The sequence below is a fragment of the Saimiri boliviensis genome, chromosome 4 (genome assembly GCF_048565385.1).
Source record: "Saimiri boliviensis isolate mSaiBol1 chromosome 4, mSaiBol1.pri, whole genome shotgun sequence".
In the NCBI taxonomy this organism is placed as follows: domain Eukaryota; kingdom Metazoa; phylum Chordata; class Mammalia; order Primates; family Cebidae; genus Saimiri; species Saimiri boliviensis.
The window spans coordinates 58,593,621-58,613,768 of NC_133452.1; the positions used below are offsets into that span (position 1 = coordinate 58,593,621).

General features: G+C 45.2%; 2 protein-coding genes across 6 annotated transcripts in view; both read right to left on the reverse strand.

The window, feature by feature from the left end:
* The window catches only part of RPF2 (ribosome production factor 2 homolog), a 61,216-nt gene extending 56,882 nt beyond the window's left edge, over nucleotides 1–4,334 (reverse strand). For 3 of the 5 annotated variants that reach the window (XR_012517221.1, XR_012517222.1, XM_039467487.2), the window contains exon 1: nucleotides 906–1,418. Coding sequence is in view for 1 of the 5 variants with exons in the window: in XM_039467487.2 (XP_039323421.1) it covers nucleotides 906–928 (23 nt within the window). In the remaining 4 variants the exon portion in view is untranslated. Of the gene's footprint in view, nucleotides 1–905 lie in introns of all 5 variants that reach the window. The other 2 variants (XM_074397602.1, XM_074397603.1) reach the window with 2 other exon arrangements.
* An 816-nt stretch (nucleotides 4,335–5,150) lies between these two features.
* Nucleotides 5,151–14,802, reverse strand: GTF3C6 (general transcription factor IIIC subunit 6). Its single transcript, XM_039467536.2, has 6 exons — nucleotides 14,429–14,802; nucleotides 14,003–14,083; nucleotides 12,439–12,502; nucleotides 12,303–12,347; nucleotides 10,101–10,214; nucleotides 5,151–6,731 (listed from the first exon to the last, which is right to left on the reverse strand). Exons 1-6 carry the CDS (start codon nucleotides 14,480–14,482, stop codon nucleotides 6,451–6,453), a joined length of 639 nt encoding a protein of 212 aa, XP_039323470.1. The 5' UTR covers nucleotides 14,483–14,802; the 3' UTR covers nucleotides 5,151–6,450.
* Between the last annotated feature and the right edge of the window lie 5,346 nt (nucleotides 14,803–20,148).

Sequence of the window (20,148 nt, forward strand, 5' to 3'; positions counted from 1 at the left end):
GAGAAAATACACACACTTTAGTTTCCCATGTAGATTCTAAAAATCTTCCTCCAGATATAATGTCACATATAAAGTTTCTAAACATTTACGGGTTGATAAAGATACAAACGATTTCTATCTTTTGTATCTCATTTAACAGCAACAAATGCAAATAGTAATTAACATTTTATAAGTTGTCTAGCCCCAAATTAAAGTGTAAACTAGTCCCAATACCTAGTAAACTAGTTTTCTTTCTCTGAATGAATGGCTACAGTTGTCGTTTTGGATATATGTTGACCTAGGTAAACATCAAGAAAACCACGGCAAATAACAGAAAGGCTGTTTAGCGCAATAAATATTCTTGAACAAATTTAAAACAGGTATCATTCAAGGATAACTCAAGAGAAGTGTACAAGGTTGGAAAGAAAAGAAGAAAACCAGTGAACATTTCTATGTGTGCTGCAGCAAAAGCGCTACATACAATCTCCAAACTAACCCTCACAACTGAGAGCTCTTTTACAGAGTAAACTGAGATTTAGAGATATTTAATGACTCAAAGTCACAGAGCTTTAAATGGACGCGCCGACTGTCACCCAGATCTGTCGGATTCCGAGGGCTGTGCTTTTAAGCCCTCACTCTACCATCTGTCTCACACTTCGGAAGCCAGACATTTCTCAACTGGCTAGGATAAAAGCGGCCAACGCTTCTATCGCACCTCCCATCCCGCGGCCCCCACTTGAAAGCTTCCCCAGTTTCTTGGCAAGCAGGTCGCGCTGAGGAAGACCCTGACTGGTGATCGACTGGACCCCAACCAGGCAAGAAGAGGGGTGCCCAGGAAGGGTGAGAGGCCGAAGCAATACCACTCCATCACGGGACCCTTTTACCCCAACCCAACGTTCTCCGGGGCGGAGACTCAGCGCACTCACACTACTCGATCCAGAGCATCCATCGCTACCGCTACCGGCAATTCTTAACTGGGTGAATGCACGTGCCCCTAGCGATTACGTGCGCCGGAACAGGCGAAACCGGAAGCTGCGCGTGACGCCACTTCCAGGGACGCCGCGCCGAGGGCGCCTAGAGGCGCTGGCGGCCATTTTGATTGGAATCGCGCCCTGTTCCCTTGGTTACGGATGTTTGCCCCGGCTCTTTCCCGGGGATTACAGTTGCGAGGTAATACTTTTAAGTAACACTGGCCGAACGTGGTGGCTTACTCCTGTAATCCCAGGATTTTGGGAGGCCGAGACGGCCGGATCACCTGAGGTCAGGAGTTCGAAACCAGCCTTGCCAACATGGCGAAACCCCGTCTCTCCTAAAAATACAAACATTAGCGGGGCGTGGTGGCGGGCGCCTGTAATCCCAGCTACTCAGGAGGCTGAAGCAGGAAGAATTGCTTGAACCGACATGGCGGAGGTTGCAGTGAGCCGAGATCACGCCACTGCACTCCAGCCTGGGCGACGGAGCGAGACTCCGTGTCAAAAAAAAAGGAACAGACTCTCGCAGTTTCATGTATACGCTAGTGTGTATACCTAGAATCAGGTATTCAGAAACTAGATTTTATTCTTCAGGGACTCCCAGGGCGTTAGAAAGATTGATTGCATGGTAGGTACTCACATAATTACTAAAAACATTAATGTGAAATGGGCACTGTTGACAGCTGTGCCATCAGTGTTAACAGTTGCCTAGCACATAAAAGATGCACTTAAAATACACTGCTTTCTCCGATGCACTTAAAATATACTGCTTTCTCCTGTGGTTGCTTTGAATAAAAAATAATATAATATACTGCTAATCGTGATTTTTCTTCAATTTTTAACTTACCACATAATTTACATACCGTGGTTTTTGGCGTATTCACAGAGATGTGCAAACATTAATCACCTCAAAAAGAAACACACACACACACACACATCTACCCCACTGCCCCCTCCTGGCACTACTTTATGTTCAATGGATTTGCCTATTCTGAACATATATAAATGGATTCATGCAATGTGTGGCCTTTTGTGTCTGACTTATTTCACTTACTGTTTTTAAGGTTCATACGTATTGTAGCATGGATCAGTAATTCCATTTTGTTAGGACTGAATAATATTCCTTTGTATGGATATACATTTCGTTTATCCATTCATCAACTTAGGTATTTTTTAAGACATAGTCTTGTTCTGTCGTCCAGGCTGAAATGCAGTGGTGTGATCTAGGCTCATTGCACCCTCAACACCTCCTAGGTTCAAGCAGTTCTTGTGCCTAAACCTCCCAAGTAGCTGGGATTACAGGCATGTACCACCACACCTGGCTAATAGTCATATTTTTTAGTAGAGACAGGGTTTCACCATGTTTGCCAGGCTGGTCTTGAACTCTTGAGCTCAGGCAGTCCACCCGCCTCGGCCTCCCAAAGTGCTAGGATTACAGGTGTGAGCCACCATGCCTGGCCAACTTAGGTACTTTAAGTGATTCACATTTTTTGGCTACTATGGATTATGCTGCTTTGGCTTTTTGTTTTGTTTTGTTTCTGAGACAGTCTAATTCTGTCACACAGACTGAAATGCAGTAGCACAATCTCAGCTCACTGTAACCTCCACCTCCCAGGTTCAAGCAATTCTAGTGTTTCAGCCTACTGAGTAGCTGGGACCACAAGCCCATGCCACCACACCTGGCCAACTGCTTTGAATACTGGTGTACAAGTTTTTGTGTGGACATATGTTTTCAATTCTCTAGGAGTAAAATTGTGGGGTCATATGCCAACTCTTTTTTTTGAGACGGAGTTTTTTGCTCATTGCCCAGGCTGGAGTGTAACGTGATCTCGGCTCACTGCAACCTCCACCTTCAGAGTTCAAATGATTCTCCTGCCTCAGCCTCCCAAGTAGCAGGGATTACAGGCATGTGCCACCACGCCTGGCTAATTTTATATTTTTAGTCGAGACTGGGTTGATGGGATTACAGGCCTGAGCCACACTGTGCCCAGCCTGCTAACTCTTGTGTAACGTTTTGAGGCACTGCTAAACTGTTTTCCAAAGCACCTGTACCACTTACATTCCCATGAGCAATGTAACAGGCTTTGGTATTAATTTCCTAATTCTGTAGTAACAAATTACCACAAATTTTTTTATTTTATTTTTTTGAGACAGGGTCTTTCCCTGTAGTATAGTGGCATGGTGTCATCTCGGCTCACTGCAATCTCCACCTCCTAGGCTCAAGCAATCTTCCTGCCTCCGCCTCTTAAGTAGCTGGGACTACAGGCACACACCACCATGCCCAGCTAATTTTGTGTTTTTATAGAGACAGGGTTTTGCCATGCCACTCAGGTTGGTCTCAAACTCCTGGATTCAAGTGATCCACCCATCTTGGCCTCCCAAAGTGCTGGAATTACAAGCATGAGCTGTGGCACCCAGCTAAGGGCTCATTTTTCATCATAAACAATACTGCGTAAAATTATAGCTGACATTCCATTATTACCTTGCCTAGTAGGTTTCCAGAGAAACAGTGCTGAAAGGCAAATTCGAGGTCATTTCACCAGGGAGAAAGAAAAAGGGTTTTATTAACCCTTTACTCATAGTAGTCCAGGGTAATCTCACATATCAGGATCCAGTCTTCTCTATTGCTGCTCTGCCATTCATGGTTTCTGTTTCCAAGGTTACTTTGAAGTCTAAGAATCCTGCTGTAGCTCTAGCTACCACATCTATGTTTCGGCAGGAACAGATAAGCCCACCTGCTTCCTCTTAAGCCTTTAAGCTTAAGGAAACTTCCCAGAAGCACCACTCAGCACTTGTTTTTTTCTGCCTCTTTTTTCCCCACAACTCAGCATTTCTTATTCCATGTCAATGCCAGAACTTAGTCATATGACCACACGTATCTGCAAGGAAAGCTAAGCACACTGCTAACCTGAGTCAATTCTGGGATTTTGACACAAAGCCAAAAAGGGAGAACAGATAATTGGGTCAGGCAATTAGCATTCTCTCCTAAATATACATATGGGGGGAACAATAAGCTTTTTATTAAAAGCTGAAACTTTAAAAAAAGTCTCATAAATTAGCTGGGTATGGTCACATGTGCCTGTAATCTCAGCTACTTGGGAAACTGAGGCATAAGAATCACTTGAACCTGGGAGGTTGAGGTTGCAGTAAGCTGAGATAGTGCCACTGCACTTCAGCCTGGACAAGAGTGAAAATAAGAAAATAAAAAAGTCAGGCCAGGCGCGGTGGCTCAAGCTTGTAATCCCAGCACTTTGGGAGGCTGAGGCGGGTGGATCACGAGGTCGAGAGATAGAGACCATCCTGGTCAACATGGTGAAACCCCGTCTCTACTAAAAATACAAAAAATTAGCTGGGCATGGTGGCGCTTGCCTGTAATCCCAGCTACTCAGGAGGCTGAGGCAGGAGAATTGCTTGAACCCAGGAGGCGGAGGTTGCGGTGAGCCGAGATCGTGCCATTGCACTCCAGCCTGGGTAACAAGAGCGAAATTCCATCTCAAAAAAAAAAAAAAAGAAAAGAAAAAAGTCATATAGAAATTGGGAAGACATAATATATCTGCTTATGATTTGAAAATGCTTTGGCTGGGCATGGTGGCTCACGCCTGTAATCCCAGCACTTTGGGAGGCTGAGGTGCAATAATGGCTTGAGCCCAGGAGGCAGAGGTTACAGTGAGCCCAGATTGTGCCACTGCACTACAGCATGGGTAACAGAGCCAGAACTTGTTTAAAAAAAAAAAACACTGGACCAGGAACAGTGGCTCACGCCTTCTAATCCCAGCACCTCAGGAGGCAGAGGTGGGTAGATCATGAGGTCAAGAGATTCAGACAATCCTGGCCAACAAGGTGAAACCCTCTCTCTACTAAAAATACAAAATTAGCTGGATATGGTGGCACGCACCTGTAGTCCCAGCTACTCGAACAGCTGAGGCAGAATTGCTTGAACCCAGGAGGCGGAGGTTGCAGTGAGCTGAGATCGCACCACTGCACTCCAGCCTGGCAACAGAGAAAGACTCTGTCTCAAAAACAACAACAAAATTCTTCATCCCAGAACATTAGCTCTCTAATCTATTAAAATAGTTAAATCACCCTGAAGAGCCAAGACTTCCAGAGAAAAAGAAAGAAAAAAAAAGAAAGTAAAATAGTTAAATCATCAATTGTGAGACGTAATTAATGTCAGGTATGTCTTAACTTACTAGCAGTAGGTTACACTATAGGAAATTCCTGTTTTTTATTGTCAGAATCAAATATTGGCAATTTACACAGCTCAACCTGTAAGACAGTATCAAAGGGTGTGAATAATTTACTTAAAAAATATAAACTAGCAGATTTAGTTTACTGCCATAGTAAAATGACCAATACAGCTGAATTCCAGTAATTTTTCTCAAATGGGAAAGGAGCAAAATTACATCTGGAATATTTGGAATTGTTGCTTTATCCTTAAGCACTTCAAAATTCTTTTTCTGTTCCTAGATTAAATACTTACTGTGGTAGACAAAAAATAGTCACCAAAGAGTTCCATGCCCTAATCCCTAGTATTATGCCTGTGTATGTTAAATGACCTAGCAAAAGAGACTTTGCAGATGGAATTAATGTTAGACTCCTTTGTCAGGGCGCAGTGGTTCACACCTGTAATCCCAGCACGTTGAGAGGCCAAGACAGGAGAATCACTAAAGCCCAGGAGTTCAAGATCATGTCACCCCTCTGAACTACAAAAACTATAAGACGATACATTTGTGTTAAGTCACTGAGTTTGTAGTAGTATTTGCAACAGCCGCAAAGGAAAACTTATATACTTACCTTAATAAAACCTTGAATTTAAAGGACTCAGAAGGGTCCCTAAAGTCATTTAAAAATATTTCATTTTGCTGGGCACGGTGGCTCCCGCCTGTAATTCCAGCACTTTGGGAGGCCAAGGTGGACAGATCACCTGAGGTCAGGAATTCAAGACCAGCCTGACCAACATGGAGAAAGCCCATCTCCATCTCTACAGAAAATACAAAATTAACTGGATGTGGTGATGCATGTCTGTAATCCCAGCTACTCAGGAGGCTGAAGCAGGAGAATCACTTGAACCTGGGAGGCGGAGGTTGTAGTGACCCGAGATCGCACCATTGCACTCCAGCCTGGTGACAGAGTCAGACTCTTGTCTCTCAAAAAAAAAAAAAAATTTTTTTTTTGTAGAGACAGTGCCTCCCTATGTTACCTGGGTGGGTTTCAAACTCCTAGGCTCAAGTGATCCTCCCACCTTGGCCTCCCCAAGTGCTGGGATTACAGGTGTGAGCCACTGCACCTGGCCTAAACTGTATTTTAAAAATCCAGTTCATGTCTGGTCCCAAATGGTTCTGGTAAAATAAGTTGTGCGATGACTGGATATGTGTGAATAGCCAATAAAATGCAATAAAATATTAAAAGACTGAAAGCTACACAGCAATTATTTTTATGTAAGAACTCTAAAAAGTACTTGACAAGTTATTATGAGAAACATTTCATCTAGGACTGATTTCTAAGGCAGCATTTGAGTTTCCATAAAAATAGAACCTTCTGTCTCAGAAGGTATATCAATAAGAGTACCAGAATCTTCTATTTCCAAGTGCAGTGGTTTCTCTTGCTCACAACTCAGGTTTGAACTGTCTTTCATTTGAATATCTTCCTCTTCCAATTCCAAAGGTTTATCTGGGGCTGAAGCTACCACTTCTTCGTCTTCATTTTCATGAAGAAAGCTACAGATCATGTTGGGTCGGTAGGAGAAATCATTATCCTTTATTTGCAGCCATTCCACCCCACCTAATTTGGAGGGGTGAGGAATAAACCAAAAAAGACACATAAAAAATATTATAAAGTATATTCTTTAATTTAAATTTCTATCCTATGAATACATATCAAACTGAAAGCCCAACATACACCAAGGAACATGGTATCTGTAACCACTGATGAAATATAATTTCCATCTTATCTGGAGGCCTTGGAATGCCTATTGGGTAGGTACCATCAAAATCACTATAAATTACCAAATTCAATGACCATTCCATGCCTTTTTCCAGAGTTCAGTTCTCAGCTCATTCTGAGAAACAATTTGAGCACTTTCTGCCATCTCATGCCTTTAAGGAAACTTACTACTTCCCTACAACTTTTTTTTTTTTTTTTTTTTGAGACAGAGTCTTGCTCTGTCACCCAGGCTGGAGTGCAGTGGCACAATCTCAGCTCACTGCAACCTCTGCCTCCCAGGTCCAAGCAATTCTCCCACCACAGCCTCCTGAGCAGCTGGGATTACAGGTGCCTGCCACCACACCCGGCTAATTTTTTGTATTTTTAGTAGAGACGGGGTCTCACCATGTTGGCCAGGCTGGTCTGGAACTCCTGACCTCAAGTGATTTGCCTGCTTTGGCCTCCCAAAGTGCTGGGATCACAGGCAAGAGCCACTGTGCCCAACTAAGACTGTGACTTTTTGTTGTTGTTGTTTTTTTTTTTTTTTTTTTGAGACGGAGTTTCGCTCTTGTTACCCAGGCTGGAGTGCAATGGCGCGATCTCGGCTCACCGCAACCTCCGCCTCCTGGGTTCAGGCAATTCTCCTGCCTCAGCCTCCTGAGTAGCTAGGATTACAGGCATGTGCCACCATGCCCAGCTAATTTTTTTTTTGTATTTTTAGTAGAGACGGGGTTTCACCATGTTGACCAGGATGGTCTCGATCTCTTGACCTCGTGATCCACCCGCCTCGGCCTCCCAAAGTGCTGGGATTACAGGCTTGAGCCACCGCGCCCGGCCAGACTTTTTGTTGTTATTGTTGTTGTTGAGACAGAGTTTTTTGCTCTTGTCACCCAGGCTGGAGTGCAATGGTATGATCTCGGTTCACTGCAACCTCCATCTCCTGGGTTCAAGCAATTCTCCTTCCTCAGCCTCCTGAGTAGCTGGGATTACAGGTGCCCACCACCATGCCCTGCTAATTTTTTGTATTTTTTAGCAGAGATATGGTTTCACCATGTTGGTCAGGCTAATGTTGAACTCCTGACCTCAGGTCATCCACCCACCTCAGCCTCCAAAAGTGCTGGGATTACAGGCATGAGCCACCGTGCCTGGCCAAGACTGTGGCCAAGAACTTCTAAGCCTAGTTCATAAAAGACATTGTGGCTTCTACCTTGTTTTCGTGGAATACTTTATCTCAGAGAAGCCAGCTGCCATATCAGGAGGACATTCAAACAGTCCTGTGAGGAGGACAACAGTCCTACAAGGAGGAACTGAGGCCACCTGCCAGCAACCAAAACAAATTTATAAACCATATGAATGAGCCGTTTTATAATCAGATTTCCAGCATTACTCCTTAAGCCTTCAGATGACTGCAACCCAGATAACATTTTGACTGCAACTTCATCAGAGACCTAGAGCCAGAACCACCTACCTAAACTGTTCCCAAATTCCTAATTCAAAGAAACTGTAAGATACTTGTTTTGCTGTCATTTAAAGCTGTTACATTTAGGGGTAATTGGTTATGCAGCAGTAGATAACAACTAATGCAGACTTGAATTGTTGGTTGCTCATTTATTTGACTATGCAAAACACCCAAACGTTCCCAAAGATCTGTCACATTTTTAAAAACTAGGAGGAGGAAACTCATAACTTCCTTTAATAAGAATATCTCAACAATACCTAAGCTTGTGATACATGTCAGCCTTTCAAGTTTATTCTAGAACCTAGTACTTCTTTCTTCCTACAATTATTACAAGGTTCCTAAAAGAGGGCATAGTTTGGGGATACACACGATAAGAACAAAGTATTATTATATAGTTGTATATAGGTCATGTAATTAATTCCATAAGATCAATGTACCTTCAGAAGTGTTTATTCCTTGTTAAGCTATACTCATCATGAAAATCTTATTTACTAGAATTTCAAATATGTTGTTGAGCAGTGAACCTTTAAACCATCAAATGATTATTTGTTCAGCTCCACAAACATGGGTCTGCTTCACGTGCAAAAAGTACTAGTCTAAAAGTCTCGAGTATGTGGTGACCAGCGAGTGAAGAAGAATAAGTGGATGCAAATTAAGAACTGGACTCAGGCCGGGCACAGTGGCTCACACCTGTAATTCCAGCACTTTGGGAGGCCGAGGCAGGTGGACCACCTGAGGTCAGGAACTCAAGACCAGCCTGGCCAACATGGTGAAACCCCATGTCTATTTAAAAAAAAAAAAAAGAAAGAAAAAGAACTGAGAACTGGACTAAAAGTCGAGGTGCAGTGGCTCATGCCTGTAATCCCAACACTTTGGGAGGCTGAGGTGGAAGGACTGCTTGAGCCCAGGAATTCAAGACCAGCTGGGCAACATAGTATTCTGTCTCTATTTTTAAAAACAGGCCAGGTGCAGTGGCTCACACTTTAGGAGGCTGAGGCAGGCAGATCATCTGAGGTTGGGAGTTTGAGACCAGCCTGACCAACATGGAGTAACCCTGTCTCTACTAAAAATACAAAATTAGCTGGGCACAGTGGCGCCTGCCTGTAATCCTAGCTACTTGAAAGGCTGAGGCAGGACAACTGCTTCAACTCGGGAGGCACAGGTTTCGGTGGGCCAAGATTGTGCCATTGCACTCCAGCCTGGGTAACAAGAGCGAAACTCCATCTCAAAAAAAAAAAAACTCCTCAGTTCTTTCCAATGCAAGGCAGATGAAGATTTTTATGTCCCCAGTGCTCTCAATTATATCTGAGTTCAACTGAATTTTAACTCTACACTTGGTACTTCACATGGAGAACCCTCAATTTTAATATATTAAACATAATTATAAGGCCAGCCACAGTGGCTCACACCTATAATCCCAGCACTCTATAGGCCGAGGTAGGTGGATCACTTGAGGTCAGGAGTTTGAGACCAGCCTGGCCAACACAGTGAAACCCCATCTCTACTAAAAAATATAAAATTATTACAGATGCAGTTGCTGGAAAAAAAAAAAATAGCTGGGCATGATGGGGCTGCTCAGGAGGAGGTTGCAGTGAGCTGAGAGTGTCCCAGTGCACTCCAGCCTGGACAACAGAGCAAGATTCTGTCTTAAAAAAAAAGAAAACATTATGTATAGTTATTACTACAAAGTACAAGGACTGTCCTGGCATCAATGTATCACTGTTAAAGACAATACTGGATCACCTATTTTCAGAGAATAAGAAACTAACCTATGTTTTCTTCTCCTTCCTTCTTCTCCGTCAGAAGAGTTCTTGTCATGCTGAGCTTCTTCATGGTATGGCATGCATATTTTAGCACTGTTTTATTACTGCCTTCTGTATCAGCTAGAACAGAAATGAACTCTATTATATACTGCTTATGACATCAAATAAAACAATGATGAAGCCTTAATAATTCCAGGGAGTCAGACTAAACTACTTCCTGTCAAGATAGTGTAGTAAATTCAAGGTATAACTAATACCTCCTGCTCCAAGCACAGAAAAATGACAGATAAAATACATTAACAGAGATGGGCACAGTGTCTCACACCTGTAATGCCAGCACTTTGGGAGGCTGAGGTGGGCAGATCATCTGAGGTCAGGAGTTCGAGACCAGCCTGACCAACATGGAAAAACTCTGTCTCTACTAAAAATACAAAATTAGCTAGGTGTGGTGGCATATGCCTATAATTCCAGCTACTCAGGAGGCTGAGGCAGGAGAATCGCTTGAACCTGGGAGGTGGAGGTTGCAGTGAGCCAAGATCGCACCACTGCACTCCAGCCTGGGCAGTAAGAGCAAAATTCCATCTCAAAAAAAAGAAACAAAAAAACAAAAAACATTAACAGTTGAAAGCACTACTGGATTCAAAAGTAACTAACAAACATCTCCACGGGACAGAAACACAGATTTATGAGTGAGATTAAATCCATAGGTCTAACAGGCTTCATCCCTGAAGTGGGAAATTGGGGCCAGGAATTGTACCCCATAGGGTATTGGGATCTAAAATTCTACCACTCAGAATGAAGGACTAAAGTCAGATTTACTACTTGAAGCCAAAGTATGGAGTAGGGACATTCTCAATCATGAAAGGCTGAGAAAAAAAAAATTGCTGCCAACCTGCTGCCTGGAGTTGAAACTTTCAGAAAACTGTATGTCTAGGCAGGAGGGAGGATGAGGCCCTTGTGCCAAGGAGATGAAGCACCTACTTCCATATATTGCTTCTATGAGTGTAAACTGATACCACACTTTAGAAAGTAGGCTGCTGCTCCGCCTATGAAGTAGCCCTTTTTTTATTCCTTGGCCAGGAGTGGTGGCTCACACCTGTAATCCCAGCACTTTGAGAGGCCGAGGTGGGTGAATCACTTGAGGTCAGGAGTTTGGGCCCAGCCTGGCCAACATGGTGAAACCCTGTGTCTACCAAAAACATAAAAATTAGCCAGGCATGGTGGCAGGTGCCTGTAATCACAGCTACTCGGGAGGCTGAGTTAGGAAAACTGCCTTAACTTGGGAGGCAGAGGTTGCAGTGAGCCAAGATTGTGTCACTGCACCCTAGCCTGGGCTACAGAGCGAGACCCCGTCTCAAAAAAAGAAAAAAGATAGGGCCGGGCGCGGTGGCTCAAGCCTGTAATCCCAGCACTTTGGGAGGCCGAGGTGGGTGGATCACGAGGTCAAGAGATCGAGACCATCCTGGTCAACAAGGTGAAACCCCGTCTCTATTAAAAATACAAAAAGTTAGCTGGGCGTGGTGGCGCGTGCCTGTAATCCCAGCTACTCAGGAGGCTGAGACAGGAGAATTGCCTGAACCCAGGAGGCGGAGGTTGCGGTGAGCCGAGATCACACCATTGCACTCCAGCCTGAGTAACAAGAGCGAAACTCCGTCTCAAAAAAAAAGATAAATTCAGGAGAGTGATCATCTCTGACGACAGAGGGAAAGAAATAAGTTTGGAAAGGGATACAGGACTTCAAATATATCTGGAATGGAGTTTGTTTGTTTTTGAGACACAGTCTAGCTCTGTTGCCCAGGCTGGAGTGCGCTGGTGTGATCTTGGCTAACTGCAACCTCCACCTCCCGGGTTCAAGCAATTCCTATACCTGTCTCCCGAGTAGCTAGGGCTATGGGTACACACCACAATACCCACCTAATTTTTGTATTTTTAGTAGAAATGGGGTTTTGCCACATTGGCCAGGCTGGTCTTGAACTCCTGGCCTCAAGTGATCTGCCTGCCTCAGCCTCCCAAAGTGCTGGGATTACAGGATTCAGCTCGCTCACCCAGTCTGGAATGTCTTTTTTAACTATAATCTGAGTCACGTTTGGCAAAATGGTAGGACATGCTATAGCTAGAAAATGGATGCATGAGATATTTAGTGTTTATTGTGCTTAAGTATGAGTGAAATCGTTCATATTAAAAAGGACGGGGCTAGCAATCACTTACCATGTTCAACATTTTCTTCAAATATAACACAGGTCCCAAGAGTGTCTGCAGAAAAATATGAAGGCAAATTATTGAGAAGAGCTACCATCTCTGAAAGGCCCATAACAAGAGTTCCACCAATCTGACATCCTCCTACCTTCATACTCCCCAGCAAAGACACAACTGTCCACTTGCAGAATGGGCCTCTCAGTGTCAATGCCCTACAACAGAATAAAAGATCATTAAAAAACATCATTAAGCCGGGCGCGGTGGCTCAAGCCTGTAATCCCAGCACTTTGGGAGGCTGAGGCGGGTGGATCACGCGGTCGAGAGATCGAGACCATCCTGGTCAACATGGTGAAACCCCGTCTCTACTAAAAATACAAAAAATTAGCTGGGCATGGTGGCACGTGCCTGTAATCCCAGCTACTCAGGAGGCTGAGGCAGGAGAATTGCCTGAACCCAGGAGGCGGAGGTTGCGGTGAGCCGAGATCGCGCCATTGCACTCCAGCCTGGGTAACAAGAGCGAAACTCCGTCTCAAAAAAAAAAAAAAAAAGAAAACATCATTAGAAAAAGGCTGGCCGGGCGCGGTGGCTCAAGCCTGTAATCCCAGCACTTTGGGAGGCCGAGGCAGGTGGATCACGAGGTCAAGAGATCGAGACCATCCTGGTCAACATGGTGAAACCCCGTCTCTACTAAAAATACAAAAAAATTAGCTGGGCATGGTGGCGTGTGCCTGTAATCCCAGCCACTCAGGAGGCTGAGGCAGGAGAATTGCCTGAACCCAGGAGGTGGAGGTTGCGGTGAGCCGAGATCGCGCCATTGCACTCCAGCCTGGGTAACAAGAGCGAAACTCCGTCTCAAAAAAAAAAAAGAAAGAAAAAGAAAAAGGCTTCAACATTGTAACCTTGCTACCAAGGAAACTAATCTCCAAAACCGGGGAACCTCTAGAGCATCTTGTCCTACCAAGTACAGGGTAAATTACAACTGCTCTGATCACAGCAGCTGCAACCTGAAGACTCCTTAATTCATAGTAAAGTAACAAGGTCTATTTCAGTCAATAACCTCTTCAAGAGTAAGCTAAGAACAGAGGAAGTTTTGTCAACAGTGCAAAAAATCTATCTAATCTATGTATCATCTATCTATTTTTTGAGACAGTGTCTTGCTCTGTTGCCCAGGCTGTAATGCAGTGGCATGGTCATGGCTCACTGCAGCCTTGACCACGAGGGTTTGGGCAGTCCTCCCACCCCAGCATCCTGAGCAGCAGGGACCACAGGCACATGCCACTATGCCCAGCTAATTTTTTATTATTATTGTAGAGAGGGGGTCTCCCTATGTTGGCCAGGCTGGTCTCCAACTCCTGGCTCAAGTGATCCTCCCACCTCGGCCTCCCAAAGTGCTGAGATGACAGGAATACACGTACTGTTCCATACCAAAATGCTACCTCCTCCAAATCTTTAACTTTCTCTTCAGCCACACATTGAGACTGGCAAGCAAAGTTAGACATTTTCTCCTATCTGCTCCCATAGTCCCCCTGGACTTCTACATTATACTTAATTATATATGAATTAATTATACTTAGTGTACGTCTTATTCTTAGAGTTCACTGCTTTGTAAGGTGAAATAAATATATCAATACTTGTGGAGAGGTATTTCACCATGCATTCTTGTTTTACATTTAAGAAACTCTGGAACAATCCCCCAAGTCTAGAAAACTCACCAAAATCTTACATTTGTTTTCACATTTTGAGAGAAAGTCTGAATCAATGATTCCTGATAATTCCACCAGAACCAACTGCTCCTGGTGAAAGAAAGAGGGGTTAACATGGTAGCACGCGAGCGGGCAGGAGGAGGCAATGAGCAAAAGCGGCCAAAAATCCCACCTTTGTGAAAACCGGACCGTGTTTTCAACAAGAGGAAGCGACGCTACCTAAGGTAACTTCCCAGTACTTCCCATCCCAAGTACGGGCTGACGATCAGGGCTGAGGTCCCACGCTGCCCGGTCCCCCGCGCCCAGGAGCAAGAACCCGCAGAGGCGCGGCGGGGCCTGCCTCCCGCCGGCAGCGCGCCGACGCCCTTCCCCACACACGGCCGGCACAGGCATCACCGCCACCGCGCTGCCGGCTTTCGGCGTAGCCCTTACTACCTCCTCTTCCTCCTCTTCTTCGTCCTCCAGACTCCGCTCGTCGACAGCCGCCATGGTCCCTCGCCGCTTCGCCTCCCAGTCACTGGCCACGCCCGCCCGGAATCGCCATCTTGAGTACGGGCAGCAGCTCCTCTGCGGAGCTGCTCTCTGGGTTCCGGCCGCTCTGCTCCTCGCCGCGCGGACCGCTCCTGCCCGGACCCGAGATGTCGGCTTCCGGCGGGCGGGTGGCTGCGGGCGTCCGGGGCGGCGGAGAGCCGCCGCGGCCGCTTCCTTGCTCGGTGCCTGAGAGCGAAGGCGGGAGTGGACTGCCGTGGGCCGCGGAAGCCGCTCGGGCACGCAAGGGCGGACCTGCGACCTGGGGAGTCGCCGGGCTCCGGGCCCCGCTGGTGGGGAGGACTGGCAGGGCAGCGGGGATCCGGGTGGGAGGAAGGAAACCATGGTTTCGGGGGATTATGGACCGGGAGACCTTGTGTGGGCGCGAGTACATTTCTTTCTTTTTGTTTGTTTTGTTTGTTTGTTTGTTTTGTTTTGTTTTCGAGTACATTTCTTGGAAAGAAATTCTTTTTTTTTTGAGACGGAGTTTCACTTGTTACCCAGGCTGGAGTGCAATAGCGCGATCTCGGCTCACCGCAACCTCCGCCTCCTGGGTTCAGGCAATTCTCCTGCCTCAGCCTCCTCAGTAGCTGGGATTACAGGCACGCGCCACCATGCCCAGCTAATTTTTTGTGGTTTTAGTAGAGACGGGGTTTCACCATGTTGACTAGGATGGTCTCGATCTCTCGACCTCGTGATCCACCCGCCTCGGCCTCCCAAAGTGCTAGGATTACAGGCTTGAGCCACCGTGCCCGGCCAAGAAATTCTTAATACTGTGTGAGCGCTGATCTTCTAGTCAACGTCCCCCAGGCCCAGTAAAAGGCACATGCAGTTTAACAAGTAATGAGCGCCTGCAGAGTAAAAAGCACTACACCAGGAGCTATGAAAAATAGAAAGTGGGCTTACATTTAAGGCCTGCAGGAGCATAGGATCTGTTAGAGGTGTATAAGTGAACTCAGGCAGGTGCTGTAAGAGGTACAGTTTGTTACAGAAATACAGAGACCAGGGCAAGAGAAGTTTGAACAGAATTTTCTTAAAGTATCCCACAGATGTTTCTGATTATCAAAGAAATGGTCTTCGTACTTAACGATAGCGTGATCTAGTGGTTAAGATCGTGAGCTCTGGATTTTAATACCTGTCAGGTTCTGCGGCATTATTAACAGCAAGGCTTTGGGCAGATTGGTTATCGTGAGGATTAAATGAGATAATACAGCCGGGCGCGGTGGCTCAAGCCTGTAATCCCAGCACTTTGGGAGGCCGAGGCGGGTGGATCACGAGGTCAAGAGATCAAGACCATCCTGGTCAACATGGTGAAACCCCGTCTCTACTAAAAATACAAAAAATTAGCTGGGCATGGTGGCGTGTGCCTGTAATCCCAGCTACTCAGGAGGCTGAGGCAGGAGAATTGCCTGAACCCAGGAGGCGGAGGTTGCGGTGAGCCAAGATCACGCTATTGCACTCCAGCCTGGGTAACAAGAGCGAAAACTCCGTCTCAAAAAAAAAAAAAAAAAAATGAGATAATACATGTAAAATAAATTTAACCCAGTATTCAGCACATGGTAAGCATTTAAAGTGCATTTAGTTTGGGCGCGGTGGCTCACGCCTGTAATCAGTACTTTGGGAGGCCAAGGTGGGCAGATCACTAGGTCAAGGGTTCGAGACCAGCCTGGCTAACATGGTGAAACCTTGTTTCTACTAAAAATACAAAAAATTAGTTGGGTGTGGTGGGGCGCACCTCTAATCCCACTCGGGAGGCTGAGGCAAGAGAATCACTTGAACCCAGGAGGCAGAGGTTGCAGTGAGCCGAGATCGCACCACTGCACTCCAGCCTAGGCAACGGCGAGACTCCATCTAAAAAAAAAAGTGCATTATTATTAGTAGTAATGTATAAATGTTTGGTTTTTTTTTTAGTATAGAGACAGGGTTTCACCATATTGGCCAGTCTGGTCTTGAACTCCTGACCTTGTGATCACCTGTCTTGGCCTCCCAAAATGCTGGGATTGCAGGTGTGAGCCACTACGCCTGACCTAAAATAAATGTTTTTAAAGCAGGAACAGCCGCAAGAAACAAAACTCGGAACTGGGAAGGAAGGGGTGATTTATTCAGCCATGAGCAAGGTGGCATAGCTGCCTCAATGCCTCACAGCCAAGCTCATCTAACAAAGAAAGACCCTGCACTTATAAAGGTTTACAGCTCTAGAGATTACCCGTGAAAGGGTCTTGGGTTTACAACTTTAGAAATTACATGTGAAAGGGTCTTGGTCCATGGAGTAGGCATGGGGTGGGGATTTTATCCTGTTTAAGTAAAAACAATTTCCTTCCTGAAAGATTCCTCCATGCCATGCCTGAGATTTATAGGAGGGTGATTAAGGTGGCACCGGTCTGCCAGCCTTTACCTCTCCTATTGAAATGAAATGTGGAAGTCAGCGGGGAGGTGGGCTTAGATGCTTAGGTCTCCCTCTTCATTTTAGTATAATGCTCTTTCTTTCTCTTTTTCTTTCTTTATCTCTTTCTCTCTTCCTCTCTGTCTTTTCTTTCCCTTCTTTTTTGTGATAGGGTCTGGCTCTGTCACTCAGCCTAGAGTGCAGTGGTGCCATTGTAGCTCCCTGTACCCTCAAACTCCTGGGCTCAAAGGGGGCCTCCTACCTCTGCTTTCTAACTGGGACTACAGGTACATGCCACAGTGCCTGTCTTTACATAATGGTTGTTGTATGAGTGTGCCATAACTTGATCCTCAATTTTTTAACACATAGGTTATTTACAATTTGTGGATATTGTAAATAACACTGTAGTAAACACTCTTCTGTGTTTTTTTGTCCAGTTACCTAATTAAATGTATAGAATTTCATAGCTTAAAAAAGTAGAAAGAACACTGGACCTGTGAGAAGTATATTTGAATTCTAGCTCTGAAACTTAATAATTGTGAACTTTTCCAACCTCAGTTTTCTTATTATATGAGGATGAAAATATTTATACTTAGGCTGGGCGCAGTGGCTCACGCCTGTACTTTGGGAGGCTGAGGCGGGTGGATCACAAGGTCAAGAGATCGAAACCATCCTGGCCAACATGGTGAAACCCCGTCTCCACTAAAAATACAAAAATTAGCCGAGCGTGGTGGCGCACGCCTGTAGTCCCAACTACTTGGTAGGCTGAGGCGGAAGAATTGCTTGAACCCAGGAGGCGGAGGCTGCAGTGAGCCGAGATTGCGCCTGGTGACAGAGCAACACTCCATATCAAAAAAAAGAAAGAAGGCTGGGTGCCGTAAGGTTCAGGAGAATTGCCTGAACCCAGGAGGCGGAGGTTACGGTGAGCCGAGATCGCGCCATTGCACTCCAGCCTGGGTAACGAGAGCGAAACTCCGTCTAAAAAAAAAAAAAGAAAAAGAAAGAAAGAAAATTATATTTATCGTGTCTTTTTTGCTTGGAAAGCAAAAAATCGTATATCTAAAAATGCTTAGTAAATTGAAAAATTACATAAATTGTCAGATTTTTGGCTCCCCAAAATATGGGGAGGATAGGGAGGAATGGACCATCCAAGACAGAGCAAGACTCTGTATCAAAAAAAAAAAAAGAAAAAGAAAGAAAATATTTATATTTACCGTGTCTTTTTTGCTTGGAAAGCAAAAACTCAATCATATATCTAAAAATGCCTAGTAAATTGAAAAATTACATAAATTGTCAGATTTTGGCTCCCCCAAAATATGGGTAGGATAAGGAGGAGTGGACAATCCAAGCTGGGGGAACAGCAGAAGCAAAGGCTTAAATGTCGAAGGAAAATAAAATGAACAGAGTAGTTTAAATAATAAGCATAACATAGGCCGTCGCGGTGGCTCAAGCCTGTAATCCCAGCACTTTGGGAGGCGGAGGCGGGTGGATCACGAGGTCGAAAGATCAAGACCATCCTGGTCAACATGGTGAAACCCCGTCTCTACTAAAAATACAAAAAAACTAGCTGGGCGTGGTGGCGCATGCCTGTAATCCCAGCTACTTAGGAGGCTGAGGCAGGAGAATTGCCTGAGCCCAGGAGGGGGAGGTTGCGGTGAGCTGAGATCCCGCCATTGCACTCCAGCCTGGGTAACAAGAGCGAAACTCCGTTTCAAAAAATAAAAAATAAAAAAATAAGCATAACATAAGTACTAGTTAACTAAAAGTAAAGGCCATGTTAGAATTGTACAGAGGCAGCCAGTCGTGGTGGCTCATGCCTGTAATCCCAGCACTTTGGGAGGCTGAGTCGGGTGGATCACGAGCTTAGGAGTTCAAGACCAGCCTGACCAACATGGTGAAACCCCTTATCTACTAGAAATACAAAAATTAGCTAGGTGTGGTAGCAAGGGCTTGTAATCCCAGCTACTCAGGAGACTGAGGCAGGAGAATCGCTTGAACCCAGGAGGTGGAGGTTGCAGTGAACTGAGATCATGCCATTGCACTGCGGCCTGTGCGACAGAGTGAGACTCTGTCTCAAAAAAAAAAAAAAAAAAGAGTTGTACAGAGGCTAAGAAATTTAAGTAATCCCGCCCTAGTGCAAGTTTATCTTGCATTCTAGGCTAGGTTGTAAACTGTATTTAGAAAGAAGTAAAGGCTAGCAGACCGGGCACCACCCTTAATCACACTGGATCTAAACACTGAAGGCATAGTATGGAGAAACTCCCTCCATTGTTCTTGCTCAATCTTGCTCAAACCCCCACCTGGTCAGATACCCCAAGCCTACTTCATCCATCACAACCCTCTCACATGTACTGTCTAGAATTAACAGCCTTTAAAAGGGCTGGGATTTTCTTTGTCAGGGAGCTCATTTCTTTAATCGCAAGTCTGCCAATACTCTCCCGGCCGAATAAAAGCCACTTCCTTCTTTAACTCTGGTGTCGGGGAGGTTCTGCAGCTTGTCCTGCTACAGAGGAATAAAAATACGTGCATTTTGGAAGATTAGTGTGTTATAACTCAAGATGCCCCTTTAAAATAAACAAGCCTCATACTTCTAGCAAAGGTTATTATTGTTCGATATTTACGAAGTAATTATTATTTTTTATTTACTTTTAATGGGTTACAAAAGAATACACAAGAATACACAGTTAAAAGTGAGCCTTTTTTTTTTTTAACTTTTTTTTTTTTTTTGAGACAGAGTTTTACTTTTTTTTTTTTTTTTCGAGACGGAGTTTCGCTCTTGTTACCCAGGCTGGAGTGCAATGGCACTATCTCGGCTCACCGCAACCTCCACTTCCTGGATTCAAGCAATTCTCCTGCCTCAGCCTCCTGAGTAGCTGGGATTACAGGCACGTGCCACCATGCCCAGCTAGTTTTTTGTATTTTTAGTAGAGACGGGGTTTCACCATGTTGACCAGGATGGTCTCGATCTCTCAACCTCGTGATCCACCCGCCTCAGCCTCCCAAAGTGCTGGGATTACAGGCTTGAGCCACCGTGCCCGGCCCCGAGTTTTACTCTTGTTACCCAGGATGGAGTGCAATGGCGCGATCTCGGCTCACCGCAACCTCCGCCTCCTGGGTTCAGGCAATTCTCCTGCCTCAACCTCCTGAGTAGCTGGGATTGCAGACACGCGCCACCATGCCCAGCTAATGTTTTGTATTTTTAGTAGAGATGGGGTTTCACCATGTTGACCAGGATGGTCTCAAT